Source organism: Bactrocera oleae, chromosome 5 (genome assembly GCF_042242935.1).
Source record: "Bactrocera oleae isolate idBacOlea1 chromosome 5, idBacOlea1, whole genome shotgun sequence".
NCBI classification, from domain to species: Eukaryota; Metazoa; Arthropoda; class Insecta; order Diptera; family Tephritidae; genus Bactrocera; species Bactrocera oleae.
Genome location: NC_091539.1, coordinates 572,339 through 594,438, shown reverse-complemented (window position 1 = coordinate 594,438; position 22,100 = coordinate 572,339). Strand labels below are relative to the sequence as shown.

Below are 22,100 nucleotides of genomic sequence, written 5' to 3'. Positions count from 1 at the left end.
TTTTGTTTGGGCTTACTCATTGTGGTATGAGTCACAACTGATATAATTTGTACTGATTTTTATCATACTTATGTAAAACAAATTTATCATGACATAACTGACTGTTTATGGAACTGCAAATGATCGATGAAATAAAATTGTGTAGCATAGCTGGCTTATTTCATTGTCGCATTAATCTTACACCAACTATTTTAAGTAAAATACACTTCCTTTTATTTCGACACAAAGCGCGCATGATCTGTTTGCTCAAGTGACGATCAAAGCTGATCACATGGATCAGTATTAGCATAGAATACTACTGTAAGGAATTTATATATGAACTAACAACGCTATATGACACATTTGGCGTATGCAAATAATTTTTGTATGTAAATTTATGCATTTGTATCTATAGTTTTTCACATTTGATTAACGTAGCAAAAAATCGCATGCGATCACTTATGAGCTCATGTGCTCTAAGCGCTATAAGCATGAGTGCATCAGCTGAAATTGGTAGTAAAGCGATTAGATTGGATATTTTATATATTTTTACAAGCAAAGATTACAACAGATATTAATTTTGTTGCCCTCACGCGATCACTGATCGCAATTGATGTGTATGAGCCAGCTGACAGCAAATAGGAAATATTAAATGACTAATTACTTCATTGTTCTCATTAAAAACAAAAAAGAATGTAATATTTGCTGAAGTTTATAGCTGCCGATCAATTGTGCTCCGCTTGTTCATAATTATGAGCTTTTTGCGATTACTCAGGCAAACTGCTGCCAAATTGACTTGATCACTTACAGCGAAGCCTTAACCTATTTTACAAGCAATTATTGGCGCAGGGAATATGTTTGCGGCATAAACTCTTACAACGTGTGTTTTGAGTGATATCTTCAAGAACCCCGCTCTTGATGAAACTTGAAAAATAGTATTTTTTTTTTTATTTTGTATAACCCTTTTACGGGTTAAACTCCACTCGGTTAAGTTGAAGTTGAAGCAATTCAACTTCAGTTCAACCCAACTCTTTTTTGGTATTACGATTTTCAGCTATTTTCAGTCGAAGTTTGTTTGGTGTTGCCAACCTAAAAAATGAAGATTCGACAGATAATTAAATAATCTTTAAACGAACAATTTCTATTTCTTTTTCTATTCAGATTTTTCCAAAATAAATTCACTAATGTTTAACTTCAACTTTAGTCAACCCAACTGGCACAGAGTTGAAAACTGTAATACCAAAAAAGTTGAAGTTTGACAACACTGCAACCAAAATTTTTTTAACGGTTTGAGTTGAAAACTACAATACCGTATTTCAGAACTTTAACCAAAATACAGTTGGGTTGAAAACCATAATAATATTTTACTCAACTGCGGCAAACGCAATTTTTTTGTGCCACCCCGCCTTCAACACGATCTCTTACTACACGCATTAACTATTAATCAGCGGCAAATTAGCTGACGTGTTAGCAAATTTTTCAAACTGTCCGCATAAATCAGCATTGATAAACTGCAAACGATTAAAGTGTGGTATGTAGCTTGTATAGATTTGTTGCTTAGTGGCGCCACACAAACTTCAACGCAAGCTTTTATTGCTCACAAAATGTCGCTGTACATTTAATCGAAACCCAATTGATCGTGACACGTTACCATCGGCCAAACACTCCTTTAAACATCAAAATTAATGGCTAAGTGGTGTTGCCATTATCGCCGGCGATATGAGTTTGCCACAGCGCAGGCAACTGCAAAATGAACCATATACGTACAACAACATGCGCACGTTGTCAGCGAAGTGATCATGCAAATGAGCGCGCGCGTTTAAATCAGTTTCACTCCGTTTTGCTATTTTTTTTTTTTGCTTTGCTGTTTAAGACATTAGCTCTTGGTTGTAATTCGCATAGCTGTCAGTCCCAGCAAGAGCAACAAGTAGCAAGCGCATGCCTCGTAAATAATGCAACAGCTCATAATTGCCAGAGTGACTCAATATTTGCTCAACATTTGCCATGATCGAAACGTGTGCTGCACATTAAAGTGCAGCAAGTAGAAAATGCAGAGAATAAATGCGCTTGCGCACGCCACTGATCGCTGACGTTCGGTGCCCGACTTTGCTGGCAGCTGCACCCTGTCAAGCACGTGTGCTAGGAAATAACGCGAGCGGTGGGTGGGTGGCGCATCGCGCATTTGCTAAGCGTCGTTAAGACAAGTGTTGCTGCTGCTATGCAACTGTTCGTTTTGTCATGTGATCGACATGATTGCTGGCGGGCAGGGCAACTACAAATTGCTGCAAAAATGCATAATTAAATAGACAATAATAAATGTGGCTGCGAAATACGAGTACATGGCATTAAGTGCCGGCCAGCTTGTTGTTGAATTGAATCAAAAACCTTTTGAAGTAGCGCTCATATTTTGACAGACAACCGCACGAACGTTTGAGTGTTTGATCTGCACACAGACGCAGGTGCCTTACTTGAAAATGCTTTTGAATGCTTTGTGTGACAGGCGCAACCTTCAGCATTTCTGATGGTTTCAAGTGCCTATCGTCTTTTATGAGCAGACAAAATAATGCAATGCAAGTTTTTTGACTTCAACGCTTGAATATTTAATGCTCGCCACTTGTATGTTCGTTTCGCCACTGCGCAAAGTAATTTCTACAGTACACAAATTTGGAAGAAATAAATCGAAACAAAACATAGCAAGATACGTTAAATTTTCGCTATTTCGTTCGCTTAAACTACGAGTCTATGATTCTCAACATATTTATATATTGTTTCTTATAAAGTGTGCGTAAGTCTGAACCACAAATCTCACGTTATCAGAGATTAAGAGACGCCCAACTCATCTCTCACTATAAATGAGAAAGCAATTGTTAAACATCAAAACCTACTGAACTCAGCCAAGTGTCAAATGATGAATATCATTTTGCATAATGCACGATTTTTTTAATGGAGAGACTTTTAGTTTTCAATTCTCAAACGGTTTATGACAAATAGTGCGCTGTGCTAGTGCGATTCTTATACGTATAAGCCGCATGTAAACAAAATTTTAGTGGTCTGTTTTATGTCGTTCAATTTATGCTCAGTGCTATTTTTGGGTCAATTACAACAACATATTTATCTACAGCTGCTTTGAGCTGCAATTATTCGCATTTTTGATTATCAAGAGCGTTTAACTGTATATCTCGCGTTTTCTAATAAACCGCGGAATTTACTTATCGCCACCGGCCGTCCGTCACAATGCATACACGCATACTTCTACACACAGCCAAACATATGTGTACAGTGCGTGCAACGCGCTTGTGGCAAATTGCTGTAAGATGCCCAACTCAGATTTATACAAACACATGACCACTACAAGCATACAACATGTGGTTGACATGTGCAATGTAACTGTCAGTTTGCATTTTTGTTTTATTTTTTTGTTGTCTTGAAGTAAATTTTTTGTTGCTTGCGCCTTTGGTTGCATTTCAAAGCCGCCAAAAGCCAATGTTCGCCAACAGTAGCAAACGCACAAATTCCAACGGCACACACACACACATGCACTGCGAGTTGTGTTGCATATATATGTGTGTGTGTGTGCGTGCAATTAATAGACAGACATTCCTAAAATATTTTACTGTGTCGCCGCTGCGGCTGCATTTATGCGGTTATATGCCTTTGATTTAGTAATTAAGAGTGGTGTGGCGAGCACTGGTGCACTTGTGGTGGTGGCTGCTGTCAAACGGTAGCGCGTGTGGTAAACCATTACGCCGTGTCCAGTGTAGACACGACAAATGCGGTGCGTGAAAGCTGAAGATGAAAATTCACTTTTTTTGAGATCACTTCCCCTATTTATGAAAAAATTAGATCCGATTCGACATTTTAGAGTAAGAACTAAATTTCAAAACACATTGTTACAGTTAATGTAAGCAGCTCAATGTCAACAAATTCACGCACAATCATGTCGTCTATTTTTTTTTTTATTTTTTACAATATTTTATATAAAAAATATTTTTTTCTTTTTATATTTTTATGATATATATCTATATTTAGATTATATATTTATATCATATCATATATTTATATTTTATATTTATTATATATTTTTTTCAATGCCATTTGATGTATATATATATTTTTTTTATTATAAAATTTTTTAATTTCCATTTTGACAATATTTTTTAAAAAATATTTTTTTTTTTTTGGTTTTATGATATATTTTATATTTATTATATTTTTTTAATTCCATTTGTTTTCGTATATTTTTTTTTTTAAATTTTTTATAAATTTTTTTAATATTCGTTTTGACAATATTTCATAAAAAAAAATTTGTTTTTATCAAAACTTTAACTTTTGTTGCATTTTTTCTGTGACTTGTCGTTGATTAATGACTCTTTTATCGGTCACAATTGACATTTAATTTTAACTCGCCTCCTGCCGCTAACGGCAAGCCTTTAATATATCATATCTCATTTGTGTATCAGCGCTGCCGTCACAATGTCACAGCCATCACGCATATGATGGCTCACATACCAACGCTCCAGTGAATTTAATGGCTGCATATGAAATTTTAATAAACATATTTAACTACAGCTGTAACGCGTTTAACGTATGTAGAAACAAAAAAATTAATTTGTATTCATTAAATGCTTGCATATTGACACAAACAAACTGCTCGCTCCACCTTGCCGCGCCTGCTTCAAGCCACAACCATACAGAGCTTTGCTTAAATTCGCCAAAAACAAATTTCGCAGACATGCAAATGCGACTGGCAAAGCGCTTAGCGCGCATGGCGTATGTGGTGGTAGTGGTGCTGCTTGGCTTGACGTCGTCGATGAGCAAAGGAATGCTAGAAATTCTTGGCTGCAAAATTCCTGGCCACAATTGCACACCTTAATGCCTGCCTATGCTTGTGCCTACAAACGTTTACAGTTATGAATGTCTTGTAAATGGCGTCGCTAACTCTACCGCGCGGGATGCACGCGAAAATGGCAGGGTAGAAGCAAAACTTTGTGACTTTTGTAATTGTTTATCGTAAACAGCAGACAAATATGCCAAGCGTAAGGTGGCGAGTGAACAACGGCAAAGTAGAAACGTTGTTGGTGAGTTGGTGAGTGAGCGCGCTCAGTTAAGTTAAGTGAGCTGACAATTTGGCCTACTGTTTGCCGTAGACAAACTTCTTTAGTTGCAATGTTGTCGTGGCATGCAGCGCCACACAAACATTCTTTCATTTGTACGAAAATAGTTGCCGAAACTATTTCAGTTTTTCTGTTTGGTGCCAGCCACCGGCAGATACACGTTCTGCCAGCGACTGCCGCGCGCAGCAATGATTTGCGGTTTGTCAAGGTTTCGAAAATGTTTCAGCGGCGATGCGCGCAAGGAATTGTGTAAGGCTCCAGCAGTTATTATTAACTCTGTGTGCGTTGTTGCACTCAAAGGTGATTGATCTGCATTGCCTACACATTGTCACAGTCTAATCGTGAGTTAAAAGACAAGCGCATAACACGTGATCCTTGCCAGAGGCGTTTGCAAGCTAAGCCTTCTCTGCGGGTGTTTGAATAGTACAGCTAGAAGCCACTTATTATTGACAAAAATACATTTATAGATAGTACAGCTAGAAGCCACTTATTATTGACAAAAACACATTTATAGACTGTTGAGCCACCAATTCAATAACCGTCTTATCTGTTCTAGTTATATTTTCCTGTATGGCCTACGTTACGTTTTCTGCTCAGTTTTTGCTTGTAAAACTACGCTCTATTCTCTGTGCATTCTGTGCGCACTACTGATCCAGCCCGCCTTTTCCTTTACTATAAGTTATACGCAGATCCCTGTGTACTCAGCTAGACCCGTCTGCCTTTCTCTTTCATCCACACCTGTCCGCGCTGCTCCGCTTCAATCTGATTTCTCTAAACCACTTTGTCGTTATTTGTGTAAACAAAAGTCAGCAACTTGCAGTGCAACTTAATCGACGCCAAATCAAATTAGTCGGCATGCAGACACATCCACCTCAGCGCACAGCTGCATATGTGGCATGCTTTGGTCGTCTTCTGCAACACCGTTAGACTGTGTGTGGCAGAGTTGCCGGCAAAGCGCACGAAAAGCCAAAGTTAAGGCAAGTATTCCTATATATTATATAAGGACATAGCGGTGTAGCAACACATGTCAGGTGGCACATATGCAACACTGAAGAAATGCATGCGTGTGTTGCTTGACCACTACAACTGCGCGCTAAATATATTTAAATTTATGTGTGTGTTGTCATTTGTTGCGTTTGTACAGCTAATGAAATTTAGTGCCATGTTGCAAGTGTGTGCATCTGCGCCTGTTGCAAGTTTATTCCACACTTTGAAAGTTTCAAAGTGCTGCCGCTAACTCCAGCTGACAAATGCAAACTCAAATGCATAGCATATACATATATACATAACTGTTAGAAATCAACCGTTAATAACTTTTAAACGGTTAGGCTTGCGAAAATCACGTAAGAGAACATTTTATAGTACAATCAATTTTCTACAAAATCTATAAAACAAGATATAATGCATGTTTCTAACTGTTAATAAGCAAAAAATAAAAAACCGTTCGTGGAAGGACCTGCCCGTTACAATTAAGCGCGCATATTTGTAGCGCTTTTCTTAGCGTTGTCTATCAAAAAGTTTTTCCGCGTACGAAGCGAAAAAGAAAATCGAGTTTTTCGTCACACTCTAATAAATACATTTATTTAAAATTTATATACAAAAATATATTTACTCTCACTCAAGATTGATTTGCGTCTCACATGTCAACTCGAAATAAGCTCACTTTTCATTATATTTATTTTTATGGTCGTGCAACAGTTTGCCAAAAGTCGCTAAATCGCAAGCGCAAACAAAATCCAAAGCTAAGTTTTTGTATTAGACGCTTAAAGCGAAATAATAGCGTGCACACATACACACATAAACAGTTGTACAACGTTTTCTTAAACTCAAGAAAATATAAAAGAGAAAAATGTTGCTCAAACCTTTTCTTAAACGCGCACCACATTTGCGCTGTCAACAGTCAATTGTCAATTGTCAGAAAACACAAATGCGCACACACATGCATATAAAAATGTGTGATTTACTGCCATTAGCTGGCAACATGCCACATGTGCGTCTGCCACTGCTTGCTTTGCGCACACACCTTTCGCTGGCTTGTTTTTTTCCTCCACTTCTTTTAGTTGCTTTATTATTGCTTTTATTATTGTTATTATGATTTCGTGCAACACAAATGCCTATAATTTTTAGTCGCTACCCTTTCCAGCTTTCAGCTGCCAACCCTCCACCGGCGCATTGACAGTCACAAATTCATTTACGAGCGTTTCGCAATCGAATTTTGTAACTATGACAATAAACACCTCAACCAAAAGTCCTTAAAGCTGCAACGCGCTTCATGACACACACGCGGCAAGCATGCTCGCCCTTTAATATTCTTTTTAGCGTGCTGCTTTTGGTTGGCAAATTTATGCAAATAAATAAACATTGTGTACGCATTGATTTGTTTATATGTGGCATGTGGCATGCCGTCTGTTGTTAACAAGAAATTAGCGCTTGTCACATTGCTGCCACAAGCGCATTAAATCAACAGTTTTAACGTTACGCGTGATGTTGATAGCCAGAGGGAACTTGTCAGGGCATTTAAAACAAAAATATTTTTAGCTTTCTCAGAAAATTTGGACAGAGAAGCGGTTCAAATTAATGAAAAATGGAATGGAAAAGCAGGCAGTGGGAAATTACAAATTCCAAAAAAGATTTCTAGCCATAGCTGGGCAGAGCCACGAATTTGATTTAAAGTTATACATTCTGCAAACATAAGTTTTCTTTTACTATGCGTGGTCTTTGGTAGCGAAAAAGAAAGAAAGCGCTGCTCGAGCATAAAGCAATCAGCAACGGATCTTTACGTAAACGATGTGCTGAGTACTATTTTATTGTGTTTAGCAGAGCTTAGATTAATGCGCTCATACAGATACAGGCTACAGTTCATAGCATTAATAGCCACGAACTACACTGGTTCGCACTAGAAAACTCAAACTTGTTAGCGCGGACAGCTCGTAGGTAGGTAGATAGGTAGAGTGGCTGTCTAACGACACACCTAGGCCTTTAGGAAGCCTATTGGGATACCACCGGGACTATGGTCCGCTCACTCTATTGGCTCCCCGTACTTTTGCTGAACTTCATCAGTGAGACAAGTTTTCTCCGTGCAACCTCTAAGACTAAACGACTGCTGATTTCACCTACCAAGCAAACTTTTGTATATATCTTCATCGACCAATACTAACCAAATGGCTTGAGCTTATGACTGTTATGCCAGGATGCAAGACAGACGAATGCCCGCGAACGGAAATTGTCAAGCCAAATTTCGCATGCAAAAATTCTAATTTCCAAATAGTACACAGTGTAGCAAATATATATGATTTCTTATGGCGTTCACAGCTACTCAACTTGCACACACACATATATATATATATATAACATATATAGCATATATATATATATATAATATATATAAATATATAGGCAACTCTCTACATTGCGCCCAGCTGCTCACATGCCTGAGTGGAGTTGACTGCATTCCACATGCGCGCCGCTTGTGTTGCACGTGTACGGGCTTAACGAGCTAGTAGTGTCGCTTACTGCATTGACGTCACTTGTCAGGCCAGCAGCAGCGAAGCGTCAAGCGCAAGTTGGCGTTGGCGGCGGCGTCACAATTCATGCGCATATCGGTGAGCTAATAAACACACAATGAGGCAATGATGTTGCAATCATAGAAGCGGCTAATTAATTGCACATATGTTAAATGCGCGCTTATGCAAAGAAAAGCAACAACTGTGCAGCTGCAGTTCGCACGAACGCCAAGCGAAATAGCAAGCAGCTGAGCTAATAGCGCTGCGGCAATAACAATAAAGCTTGTAATTATGATGCATCGCTTCTTTTGCCTGTTTTAATAATTTAAATTATTTTGTTGTTGTTGTTGTTGCTGCTGTTACTGCTGTGGCGTATCATAATCATAATCGTAGAAAACGTGTCAAGCGATTTGACAATCTTTAAAATAAGTAGCGCATTTCCTGCCCGTCAACAGGCGACAGACAGCAGCCAGCTCAGCGCACACACACACATATACAAACACATATGCCGAAGCACTTGTGTCTGCCCGCCACCTCCCTGCGCTAAACAATCGAAATGACAGTTGAGCACGAAAAGCTGATGAATATGAATGAGCAACAAGCCTTCACGCACACACACACACACTTACATGTATAATATATGTGCGGTTATTTTTAAATGCGCTTGCAATCTGCCCGAGCAATGCAATGCGAATGACATAATACTAGTGTGCACGTAAGTGCGCATGTCGCGCGTTTAATGAGTCATTAGTTGTGGTGTGCGCGAATCAGCGGCTGCGGTGCGCCGCGTAGACCTTGGGCTGGGCGTAAGGTGTAGCGGCGAAAGTGTGCGCTGTTGAGAATAGCTGATTATGCATTATGGCTGTATGACACCGAAAGCGACGTATCAATCTGCGCTGCTATCACTCACGCGGCAGCGCCTTGAAGTATGCAATGCCAGCGTAGTGTCTCAACAGAAATTGCAAGCGCCTATACTCGCATCTCTTCGATTTTCCATTGTTAATTCAACACTTTGCGAATTCATGTCAAAAATATTTACCTTTGCTATTGAGCTAAGCCATTTTTCACATTTGCGCGCATAAAAATAAAAAAATGCCAATGGTTGCGCGCGAAAAAATGCACTGACAAAATATTTATATGTAGATTGCGTAGATTTGTGGCAAATTTAAAGCAGGTACAGTGTTAGCGCGCATGGTAAATGTTGTAAACGGTTTTGTATTCCATGCAAATAAATTAGTGTAGTTTGCAAGCTATTTGTGCAGCTAAGACAAATGGTAATAACAAAGTAAATTAAAAAATGCACAAATTAAATATTTTTGGTGTTGCGCATAGCTAATCAGTATTGTGTTTGAAAATATATAGCATATTTTTATGAAAAGCAAATGCTTTGAGCATATTTTTTAAATGAGTTTTGGCAAACACGCATAGTTTTCTAAAATGCTTCAAATTTTTTTAATAGTTTTTGTAACGTTAAACAAATTTTTACGCGCAAAAGCGCGATAAACAAAGTAATTTTTGTAGCTAGCACATTTTTCTCTTTAAAAAATATAAAAAAATTTAATTTATATGTTAACATTTCATTTCATGCCACCATTTCATTTCGATATGCTACTTTTCGCTCACCAAACACCTTAACAACATAACCCCAAACACTTTACCATAAATATATGTAATATATATATATAAGTAGGCATGTAAATCGCGAAATTCTGGAAAAATGCGCCGGTTGCATGCTTCTTTGTTTATCTTTGAGCGCTGCCGCGGAAAATTGCTCCGCAAACACATTTCGAAAAGCGCAGACGAGCAAATAACGAAATTGTCCTAACATTGTTTAACTGTCATAAATTATTGCATGAGCTGAAGCTAAATTTGTGCAAAACTAAGCTGAAATAATTTTTGCAAGATACGTGAGAAAAAGGTTACGCATACGCCATGGCATCAATGCAAAATATAGCGTAAATGATATTTAGACGCTGCCAAAGTGGTTAAAAGCTTGGATTAAAAGCTAAGCAAACTGTAATCACCTTATTAATCTGCTCTACATATAACAACTAAACAAAGACGATTTTGTGTTGCTCATACGCCACGCTCAACACCAAATTGTCAGTAAATTGATAGAAATAACATTTATTTTTTACATTTAGAAACGTATCACGTGGTTTATGCAATATTTATCAACACTTGTCGCATAGCCCCTGCCAAACAATCTAATATCGATTAACACACTTCTGTCAATCAGCGTTTGACTTTGAAATTCCGCCGAAGTTCAATTGCCAACCGCATACCAATTGCTTTGCAACCCCCCCGTTGTGCAACCCTTCCATTGTCGCTGCTGCCACTGTGACTACTATCGGTAAAATATCGGCAAAAGCGCGTCGGTAATTAACCGTTAATTTCCTTTCTGCTGTAATTATCAACACGAATATGCACGAACAACGGAAAACGCCGCCACACGAGTTTTATCATTACATACCAATTAAATTAAAGCCATGCCACAAGTCAAACCATGCGTCAATATGCTGCACGACAAGCAGCGCAACGTAGCAACACGACTGCACTTTAAGTCACACACATTTTGCGCTTTTCTAGCAAATTCAATTCAGGTTGACAATTTTGCATTTTCCGCACTTGCTTTTCTTGCGCTTAGCAAGCGCTCATTCAACTTGCTTTTAAGTCGCTTAACGTAAATTGATTATACGCATAAATGCCGTTTTTCGCGCAATCGTAATTGAATCAATATCGCATTTTGCATGCTGCGGCACCAAACCGTCTACAGCGTTTGCTACGCAGCAGTAAAGAGCTGCGGTGGGCTGGCAAAAAAAATTGTCAAGCACTTCAAGTAAGCGTTTTCTTAAGTGGTAGCAATATGCTTTTTGTGCCAAAAACACGCAGCGCAGAGCAAGGTAGCAAAATTATAACGGTTCTTTGTGTCTTTAAAATGTTGCATATTGCGGTAAATTGACATTGTTGGCGTTACTTTGTCAACGTGAGTATAGAAATACGGAACACTCACAGTTTCGCAATGCACGAGTTGAAATGCAGGCATTTCAAGGCAAGCAAAGAAAGTTACGCATACGCACTGGTCCCCCAACGCTCAAAATCAAGTTCTTATATGGAAAAATTTTTTATTTAACTAGTTATCTGCACGAAATGTGGCTTAGAAATATTTTTTACTTGTAGAGATAACTTCACCAAATTTGGCATGGATAGTTGTCCAACGCAATGATATAATCTACAAAGAAAATTTTTCAGACCGAACCGCTATAGAATATAGCTGCCATACAAACCGATACAACTGCACGCTCGAAATCAGCTGCTTGTATAGAAACGTTTTTATTTGTGTTGGCAACCGAAGTGAACTTTTTTCTTGTTTTTTTTATTAAATAAATAAATAAAAATAATAAATTTTTTCCAAAAAGAAATAGAATTAAAATAAAATATTTAAAAAAAAATCTAGTTTCGTACAAAATATGCATAAAACATATAAAAGTCACACAAATATGTATCCTTGCACATAAAGCAAAGTGATGTAGTTATTTTAAATATATTGATTTATGCCCGCCAAGCTACTACTAATACAATTTCCTTGCTTTCTACTTTTCCCAACAAACTTGTGTCGCTTTCGCCTAAAAGCAAGTTTTATATGCCGTTTATCAGCCAGCTAATTCACAAAGTACAATAATTGAAATAAATTGCTCATGTCTACTAAAATTTTCTTATTTAATGCCGTATACTTTGCTGCTCCACTTAATAGCCGCTCTCGCCGCTCTGCTGATTTTCGCTGCTTCACTTCTGCTGCAAGGCAAGCGAAACTTTTTGTGCTAAGCAATGATGGCACCAGACAAAAACAACAAAAGGTTAAGCACGCAAATAATAAACAACAACAACCACAAAAGTCCAAATAACAACAAAGCCAAACGTCAGCTTTGACGACGTCATTAATAAATAAATCCACACGCAAGCCAAGCTAGACTTCAGCTAAAATTGTTGTTGCTGGTTTTGTTTTTATTTACGATTTTGTGGCTGGCAAAAAGGGGCGATAACTCAGAAAGTGCACTGCCAGCATAACGAAATTGTAAATGTAGCGTCACAACTTTTAAATGCCCCAACAACTGGTGCACAATTAAAATCCATACCGCAGCAATAACAACAAATAACAACGGTAAACAGAGTGACAATGTTTGTACTCAAAGCAAACGACACAAAACAACAATAAAAGCAATAAAAAATCTTCGTGCGCATTTGGCAACACTGCTGTGGCATGTGTTTGCATGTGGCGTGTTGCTGTACATGTTGCAACAATAGTCTGTCAACTGGGTATCATCATTTAATTTAGCCATATTTGCATGTGGCAGCCAGCCGTGGCATTAGCGCTTGTTGTTGTTGCTGTTGTTTTTGGATTTAAGTTATTACTTTTGCAACGCTCACGTCACGCCAAAATCACGCTGCCGATAATAGTTAGTTGTTTCGCGTAGTTTTTTCGCGCTGCATTGCCACAAAGAACATGATTTTGGTTTTTAGGGCAATGCGTTGTGGCACGAAGTTGCGGCAGACAAGCAGCAGCTAATGAGTAGCGGCAAACTTATGAAATTATTAAAAAATCGAATAGAAATTATTGCGCTTTGCGCCAAATGCATATGCAACGCGCATACGCTTGCCACAAACTCTTGCCACATATAAATCTCAGCGTCCCCGCCGCGCTGCCACAAAGCAAGCGCTGAAATTAACTGGCTACCGAGTGCTGAATTCAATTACAACAGTTTAAATAGCAAACAATTTGTTGCGCGCACACATACATACAAACGCATGTAGCAACATAGCGTTATACAAACGCATATAGATATTTTCGTACAACACACACAAACGGGCGTGTGTTGGCACGTATGTTTGGCTGCAAGCTTATTATGGCAATAAATTGCAACAAATAATACGCGTGGCACTGTTGCAGGAACGCGTGCTGCCGCCGTTGTGCCTGCCATAACAGCGCCACTTTGGCCTGCCACGGTTTGTTGCACGTCGCTTGCGCGCCACTGCTTGGCGCCTGTTACGAGTTCTCATTTCAAGAGAAACTGACGACGTTGGCAGCCTCTCAAGTTGCCGGCAACGAAGAACGTCTTACACGATGCCTTCGGCTGGCGAAGAAGCCGCAGTGGTGTCCAGCGAATCGGAAGTGCGTGTGGCAACTACAAAATTCAGCCAACGCCAAGTAAGTGCCGCAGCAACAACAACGACAACAGCTCCATATATGCTTTCGTTGTGTTTGTGTGTCGGTGTGTAGCCGAAACCGGAAGCGCCAGCACACAATCGAAGGCCCAGTTCACGGGCGAGCAGCGGCAACAGCAGCTACCTGCAACAAGCTATGCAAACAAACTTATTTTGCTTGCATGCTTTTATGTCATTCTCTATGCATATGTGTGTGCGTGTATGTGTGTGATTGCCGGCCATCGAATGCAATAAATTGATTTTCTGTATCTGCCACAGCCGACACTGTAAGCTGGCGCCGAGCAAATGCCTTTTCGACGCACACAACTGCTGCAACAATGCATGTGGCAGCAACCAGTCGTTCGTGCTGGAGTTTCAATTTCCCTGTGTATCCGTTTTGCGTTGCATGAGTAGCATACACGAGTCACCAGTGGCAGCCGAATAAACAAACGTCCGATTGCCGAAATATACACAAGGGGTGACTGCCTTGTGGCAACAAAGTGCATGCAGCAACATTTGTGACAATTTTAGCACAAATAAAGCTGCTAAAATTCAACTGCTGTGATTCCTGCTGGTAATGCTGCTGTGAGGGGGTTGGCTTTTGTGCTGCTACAAGCAGTGCGGGCAAGCAACCACCACGTCAGCCACACTAGCAGCGCGGAATCTGGCTAATTTTCAACCACCTTTCAACTTTCACCTTACACTTTTGCTGCGTCACACAGCTACAATGCCAGCTGCCGCGCCACTTCTGCGCGCCGCATAGCGCTGGGAAAGCGCAATTGAAGTTGCCTTTGATGTTGCATTTTCTCGCTTGTGCCAAAAGGTGTGCGCAACATGTGGCAGCATGTGGAATTCCCAGCGCAGCTGCGAGCAATGCTCAACAATTGCAATCTCAAGTGCAAAACACACACACCAGCACACTCACGAGCAAATAGTGGCGAGCGCAACAAAGCACACTCGTGTGTCGTTTTGTTGCATTGTCCGTGAATTTGCGTGCGTGTGTGTTTGGCTGCCAAGTGGACACGCAGTTGCCGAAAAAATTCGCAAACTCTCACCTGCCCAAGCGCCATTCCGCACTTCCTACAATGTATATATGTATACATTCCATCTCGCTACTGCGTATGTGTTGGTGGCATCTGCTTCGTGCGCTGTGCTTGCCGCTCTGCGCGCCTGTGCCGCGTTGCTATGGTTAACCCCTGTGAACAGCCGCACGCATCCATCGTTGCCAATCGGCAGCAGCCCGCTGTTTACCTTCGTGTCACTTGCTATCGTTCTTTTGTGCTCCCCCTTTACATTGTGCAAACATTCGTTGGGATTTCGGGTCTAATGTGCTCAATTTTCCGCTGACATTGGATAATCCGACTTTTCACCCTCAATTTCGCTCTAATTTGTTGGCGCCACCAACAAAACTAGCGCGTGGTAGGCGCAGCAAACAACTGTTGCATGCTACCTGCGAGCAAATGACTGTTTGTGTGAATATGACTATGAAGCGGTGTGCGTTTTACAACGCTACTTTAGATGTATATTGAGTGCTGAGCATGAGGAGAAAAAATTGTGCTCAATTCTGCCACAGTTCAACGAAACATAGTAATGACTTGCCGCCTTCGCGTTTATTAGGTCGATAGAATCAACCAAAGACGTCTAAACAAATATATCACATGATCAAAGTCGCAGCTGATAAAGTCAAGTAACTTTCTTAAGTTAGACTTCTTCTAAAATATTCGGTTGGCTAAGAGTCGCTTATATAGGCTACTTATTGCTCAAAAGACAGCAAATAAAAATCGAGTTTACAGTCCTTGATCGCATAAATATCTGTATTCGTTCCGGTTACGTACGATTATCGTGGGAATCAGAGCACTTGACAACGCCTTTGCCTTAAAGCAGAACTGGCGACAACCATAGACAACCGTAGTATCGACACGTCGAGCAAAAAACAGTGAAACCACGTATATAATTGTTTAATTTATTTTTGCTATTGTTTCTCGTATTTATTTTTCATTCTTTACTGCCCAGCGAGGCTTCACGCCTAACATTAGCTTCACGAGCCAGAAACTTACGAGCCACATTGAAGCGCTGCCGTGTCTCAATCAAAGTTTCTTGTCAATACTTTGTCTGCCATTTAACTTATTCTTTTTCTTCGTTTATTTTGCGAAGCCGCATTGCATTTGCATTTAAAGTTTTCGCAAGCAACGAAGCAAAAGTTTCTTTGAACAACTTGTTCCCGTTAAGGAAGCATATTTGCGGGCGCAACCGCAACGACATGTCATTTGTGCGCGCACTGCAGTCGTCATTTCGCAGATTTATGGCGAAAAAAAGCAGCGAATAAGGCGTAAAAGCTCAGCACAGAAAACTGTAGCAAAGCAAAAGCAAAAAAGGAATGCCCGTGTAGTAAATAAAATTAAGAACGCGCTCGCATGCTCGACAGTTATCAGTACGTGTAAAGTTAGGCCGCAAAATAATTGCATACTTTTTGGTGTCAGTCTCTGGTATGCAAACAGCATAAATTTATGTTACGACTGACGCGGCTGCTATATTTTTAAAGCCTTTAAACAAATTTGCACACAATTATATTTTCGATTCGGCAAATACAATTTTTGCTGTGGCTTTTTTACATTTGAAGCCATAGCGCAAACAGCCAAAAGTATGCTTAACCTTTAACAGCCAGTAACAGGTTACCGTTAGGTTTCCCTTAAGCTTACCAGCACACAACTGCACGCTTTGTGTTTGCCGTGCGCTTTGTATTTTCCAGCTGCCAATATAAAGTGCTGCTAATCCCATTGAAATGCGAATCAGACCTGGCGGGTGAGCAGAGTGCAAGCAAGTAAACTCAAGTTAGCACAAGTCAGGGTGAGCAGCTGACAGTCGGTTTTTCGCAATTCTTACAAAAATTTGCAAAATGAAAAAGTTTCGAAGAAAATGTAGGCTTGCAAAAATGCCAGCTTAAGGCGCATACGAGTAGCGCGGGTTGTTTGGCAAATTTTAATAAACGCACAAACTACAACGTTGCGGGTCAACAAGAAACTGAAAGCTTACCACTTGGCATTGTCTTTCTATGCTATGCACAAACTTCTAGCGCACAATTAAATGGCTACACATGCTCTCAAGCCTGTCTGCAACTTAATACCCACTTGTGGAGCACACACAAATACTCGAACGATGGCGTATGCTTCCTTATACCCCACACAAACACACGCAGTGCTGTGGATATTTTGTGTCAACACCTGCTTAGCAGCGATTGCCAGCAGCAAAGCAGCGTTTTTGGCGCTTGAAATCATTAGCTGCTTTTGTGCGTTTAAAAATATTTGGGTTATGTGCTCAGCTCAACTCAAAATACGGCACATAAACAAGGATATGTTGAGCTCGTATTTTGCTGCTTAAATCAAAATTAAGTAAAATTCGCAGCTCGCTCGCAGCTAACTCCTACTTGTATTCAAGCCTTCATATGCCCCTAAAACAATGCTACGCATATTGGCATTTTCGTCCGGTCCCATGCATGGGCTTGCTTTTCCTACGTATTCTATTACAATTTGGCTTTGTTGTTGTTGCAGTAAAAGCATGAGCAGCAACTATGTATGTATGTGGGAGGGGCACAATTAGTTACGGATACGAAAAGGTTGTAAATGGCAGCGATTCAATTTCAAAGCAAAGTGCAAAAGTTAATTTTGTATGGCAGGTGGAAGGTGAGATCAGAGAATTAAGAAAAAAAAATGACGCAACAAACACCGGTTGAAGAATCACTGCAGATAATGCGTCTGTTGAAATAGTGATTGCAACAGTTTAAGCGTTAAATAATAATTCCGAGCACTATTTGAGTAGTAAGTAGAACAAACACAAGGTTGTGCCGTCAACAAAGCACAGTGTTAAATCTTTGCAGTGTGTGTAAAAGGCTATTATTATTATTTCCAACATATTTCATTAAAACTATTAACACTTATAATTATCATAAAAGAAAAATATTAGAATTACCGTAAAGTCCAAGAAACTTTTTTCTAACAGCATTTTAGCAAGTTTATTTGCATAACAATTCGTTTTTTTTCTATCTGCCACAGTGTGCCAACCGGACGAGTACAGATGTCGAGCTGGCAATTGCATTGACAGTGCCCGGCGCTGTGACCGCGTGCGTGACTGCCCCGATGGTGATGATGAGGACGCTAGCTGCCGTAAGTACATTAATAAAAATATAAAAAAAACTCTACTTTCAGCACAAATTTAGTCTGTGTGCCTAAAAAAAAAGTGAAAGCTCTGTAGCAATGTTGAGCTTTGCAAAAAGCTCTTTGGGCTTTAGAAAAGCAATTTAGCTAAAACAAGTAATTTAAGTAAATTTTGTGACACACAAATGAGTGACTACCCCAACAACAAAACAAAGCTGTAAACTAAGCACAACTTAACCAAAGCTTTACGCAGCTTTTTTCACCCAGCCTTAAGTAACCCATATTACAATGTGCAATATGCATATTACTGAACACTAGTAATAAAATATTTATAGTTATTGTAATATTTATTATGAAATTAATTTAATACTAACCAATTAACCGTTATTTTCTTCTATTTTACTGAAATTGTCTTGAATGCCTGTAAATTTACCACACCTATAACAACAACTAATTGCGTGCCGCCTGTAATGCAATTAAACATAAAATAACAACTAATCATTACCTAATTACAACAATTATAATAACTTGGCTACTAACTGCGCTAATCTCGCACGCTGTAAATATGTAACGTCCTAACTGCATAACATTAACTGTAAATATTTGTGACAACCATAATTTACTGGTGTGACGACGCTAACCAATCCAAGTCATCGGTTGTCGCGAAGACGAGTACCTTTGCAAGGACGGCATGCGCTGTATTAGCAATTCGAAGATTTGCGATCGTGTAACCGATTGCATAGACGCTGACGACGAGGATGAATGCGAAGGCAGTAAGTAATGCGCGGCAAAGTGCTTGGTGTGGCGAAGAAATTCACTTAGTTTAAATTTGGTGCTAACAACAACAAGAGCCATATTTAACGAAGCGACTACCCGCCGAGCACTCAGTGCTTCGTCAAAAATTCATTTCACTCAACTCTATTGCGCATTTCCGTTGTGGCAACTCTCAACAATACTCATTTGTCCTACCTTGCTCTCTTTCTCTCTCATTCTCATTTTGCATTTCATCTCTTATGCTACAAACGCTTTCACTGGATTTTAACTACGGCTTAGTTGTGCCACAGCTGCGTTATTTCTGTCCGAAGGGCAAATTCACCTGCCACGATCTCTCCTGCATATCGATCGTGCATCGTTGCGATGGAAAAACCGACTGTCCGAACGATCGCGCCGATGAGGAAGGATGTCGTAGGTTGCCGATAAAAAGTTTTATGCACTTGCAATAATGCAAAAATGCACTGGCATACTTGTCGCCTTTTTAGTTTTCTTACTTTTTTTTACGTTTTGATTCAACAAGTGCGGGTCGTACATGATTTCTCTTTTTGCTCTCTTCTCTTGGAATTGTTTGCGCAGCTTGTCTCTACGAGCGCTGGATGTGCGATGACGGCACCTGTGTGCCACAGCAGCTGCGTTGCAATGGCAACATTGACTGTCCCAACGACGTGTCGGACGAGCGGAATTGCAATGGTGAGCTAAAGTAATTGTGAAACAATGCGTGGACTTACAACACCTAGGCTTGTGGTGGCAAAACATTTTATTTACATATGAAAGATGCATATACCGTTAACTCTGTTGCAAACTAATTAAATTGTAAAATCAGGCGCCGCTAAATGGCTAAAATCCGCGCTTTAATGCTGCGGTATACACGCGTTGACGCCACCACTATTCACGTCGCACAATTTGATTGTCAGCTTGAAACAGCTCGACGCATTTGCTTTACATTTATATTTCTGTTTCAGTTTCCCTTTTCTCTTTCGTTCTACTTTTTTGTTGTTTGAAAACGTTTAAAAATTCGCGCCGCCGGCCAACACATGTTTGGTTCACTTACAGTCACACAAACACGCACACATATGCCGTTTACTTCGTGACTTTTGTTGCTGGCTGCTGCTTGTGGCGTTGATTTGAAAATTAACATTGCAAAAATCGCTCAGCACACACACATATGCAAACACATGCGACAGCCAGCCAACAAAAAGGCAAGAAAGGGTTTCCGCGCCGCGCTTCCAAACTCATGCCGGTTTTCCGCGCCCGCCATACACTTTTGCGCCCTTCCTGCTAACTGCTGCGTCGCTCTGATGCTCAGACATTTTGTTACAACCGTTCATTGCTTTATTCCGCTTGTTCGTCTGGCAATTTGAATGACATTTTAATTTTTCTGCCACATTCCACTTCACCGACATTTTTTACGTTTCAGCATTCTCGCATTTTTGCTTAGATTCGCGTTTACTTTAAGCATTTATTTATTTCAACAGCTTTAATAAATCAGCTGTGCAACAGCAATGTATGCCATTTCATTTTCACGCACACACTCACACAAGAGCGCAATATTCCAAGCGCGTGCAATGGCCCTATTGACAGCTGGGACACACCTTTGACGTTTAGCTGTCAGTTCAAACATTTCACGAGATTTTGCGCTTAATTTTGTATGCCTGACAAGTCGCGTCAGTTTCCGCTTGCGGTTTGTTTTACAAATAAAGCAATTTATTCATAATTGTACACCTGTTAAAATGTTATTGCAATGTTTGGAATAGCAAGACTTAGTTATAAGACTTTTCGTTATAATTTTTCATAATGTAAAAGCTCAAAACTAAAAGCCAAGTAGTTAAAATAATCTACCTATTTTTAAATAATTGTATTCGACTGTGATTTTTAGTAAGTTTAAAAATATTTAAAACATATTCAAGTTTATTTTTTAATATCGAGACTGGCAACGCTGCGTTGCAAGAGAGCAATCAGCTGACTCGTTTCTACGTTCTCTGTAGAAGCTTACGGTAGAAGCGTTGGTGAGTGCTCATTTACATTGCGCTCTCTTAAGCTGGGTCATGTCAGCTAATACGGTCTACGGTCTTGGATCGGTGACTGTTTCCAGCATTAGTATTACATTTCACTTTCCCACCAGCGTTTGTTTACTGAGCTTGCATATAATCGGGTTTGTCTTCTGCAGCTCAAGACGTTTGTGCGTCGTGTGCTCATGATTACCCACATTCCTCGGTTTTCGCTACACTCCCATCTGAGCACACTTTGTTTGCATATATTTTTTTTATATTACCATTAATTTGGCGCACAAACTCGCAACTCACTTTACTGCGTGCTTCATCAATTCTTCATTAAATTCTAATTTCATTAATTTGAGTTGATTTACTAATTACACAACTTTGTTGTTTTTTTGTTTCGCCAACCCAAACTTTCCCTTCCAACAAACGTAACCATTTGTAAACATTTTAAAAATACAACCCTGCGTTTTGTTAACTCACCGCGGCGCTGCTCTGCTAATCGCCTCAAGGTGGTGAGTCCGCATGCAGATACAATGAATTCCAATGCGGCAATGGTCAGTGCATACCGATGCGTGAGTTATGCGATAATATCTATGATTGTGTAGATTATTCAGACGAAAGGGACTGCGGTAAGTGCCACTTTTTCAGCTTAATAAGAAGAATCAGAAACAATTTGGAAAAGGTGGTGGGCAGGCTTTTTTTATTCAACCAAAAATTGTCTTATTTGAATTTTGAGTATAAAATTTGGTGCTGGTGTTTACTGTAAAAATCAACTAGCTTTAAATATATACTCGTACATATATATTTCGTATAGTCGCTAGAGGTAACACTCCTAATAAATATTCTCATAATCGCTGTCAAAGTGTACCATATGCTTTTATATAGCTGCAAAAACAACTTCACGCTTCTGCTCTTCCAGATTATGTAGATTATGCTGTAATCGTTAAAATCATGAAAAATACAGGCAGGTGCTGAATTCCGATTCGAACGAACGTGTGCCAAATGTGAACGACACAGTTTTTACTCATAACAACTTTTTCGTTTTCAAATGTAAATTTAATGCTAAATTATTTAAAACTGCCACATTTTACTTTTCTTGCCGATTGCAAATACAGTTAAGGTTTGCAATTAAGTTCAATTCAAGCCGATTTTGAAAAATTTGATCGAATCGAAATTCAGAACATAACTGCTTATATATATATATGTTTAAATATTTTCGTTGTGTGTTTGAGATTAGTGATAATTATACAAAATATATTGCGCTTTAACGATTCGCTGCTTATTGCTTTTAGAAGTACTTTTGGTAAGCTACCGTAGTTGTCAATGTCGCTGTGCTGCAAATGATCAAAGTTGTTTTACTGTGTACCAAAATTTTAAAAC

At 39.5% G+C, this 22,100-nt stretch overlaps 1 protein-coding gene across 29 annotated transcripts in view; it reads left to right on the top strand.

Annotated features, from left to right (window-relative positions):
- The window catches only part of trol (terribly reduced optic lobes), a 146,918-nt gene that overhangs the window by 85,422 nt on the left and 39,396 nt on the right, over positions 1-22,100 (top strand). For 23 of the 29 annotated variants that reach the window (XM_070110115.1, XM_070110120.1, XM_070110121.1 and 20 more), the window contains 3 exons: positions 17,848-17,958; positions 18,600-18,722; positions 21,230-21,349. In XM_070110115.1, the coding sequence (XP_069966216.1) occupies positions 17,848-17,958; positions 18,600-18,722; positions 21,230-21,349 (354 nt within the window). The remainder of the gene's footprint in view (positions 1-17,847; positions 17,959-18,599; positions 18,723-21,229; positions 21,350-22,100) is intronic. The other 6 variants (XM_070110118.1, XM_070110136.1, XM_070110135.1 and 3 more) reach the window with 1 other exon arrangement.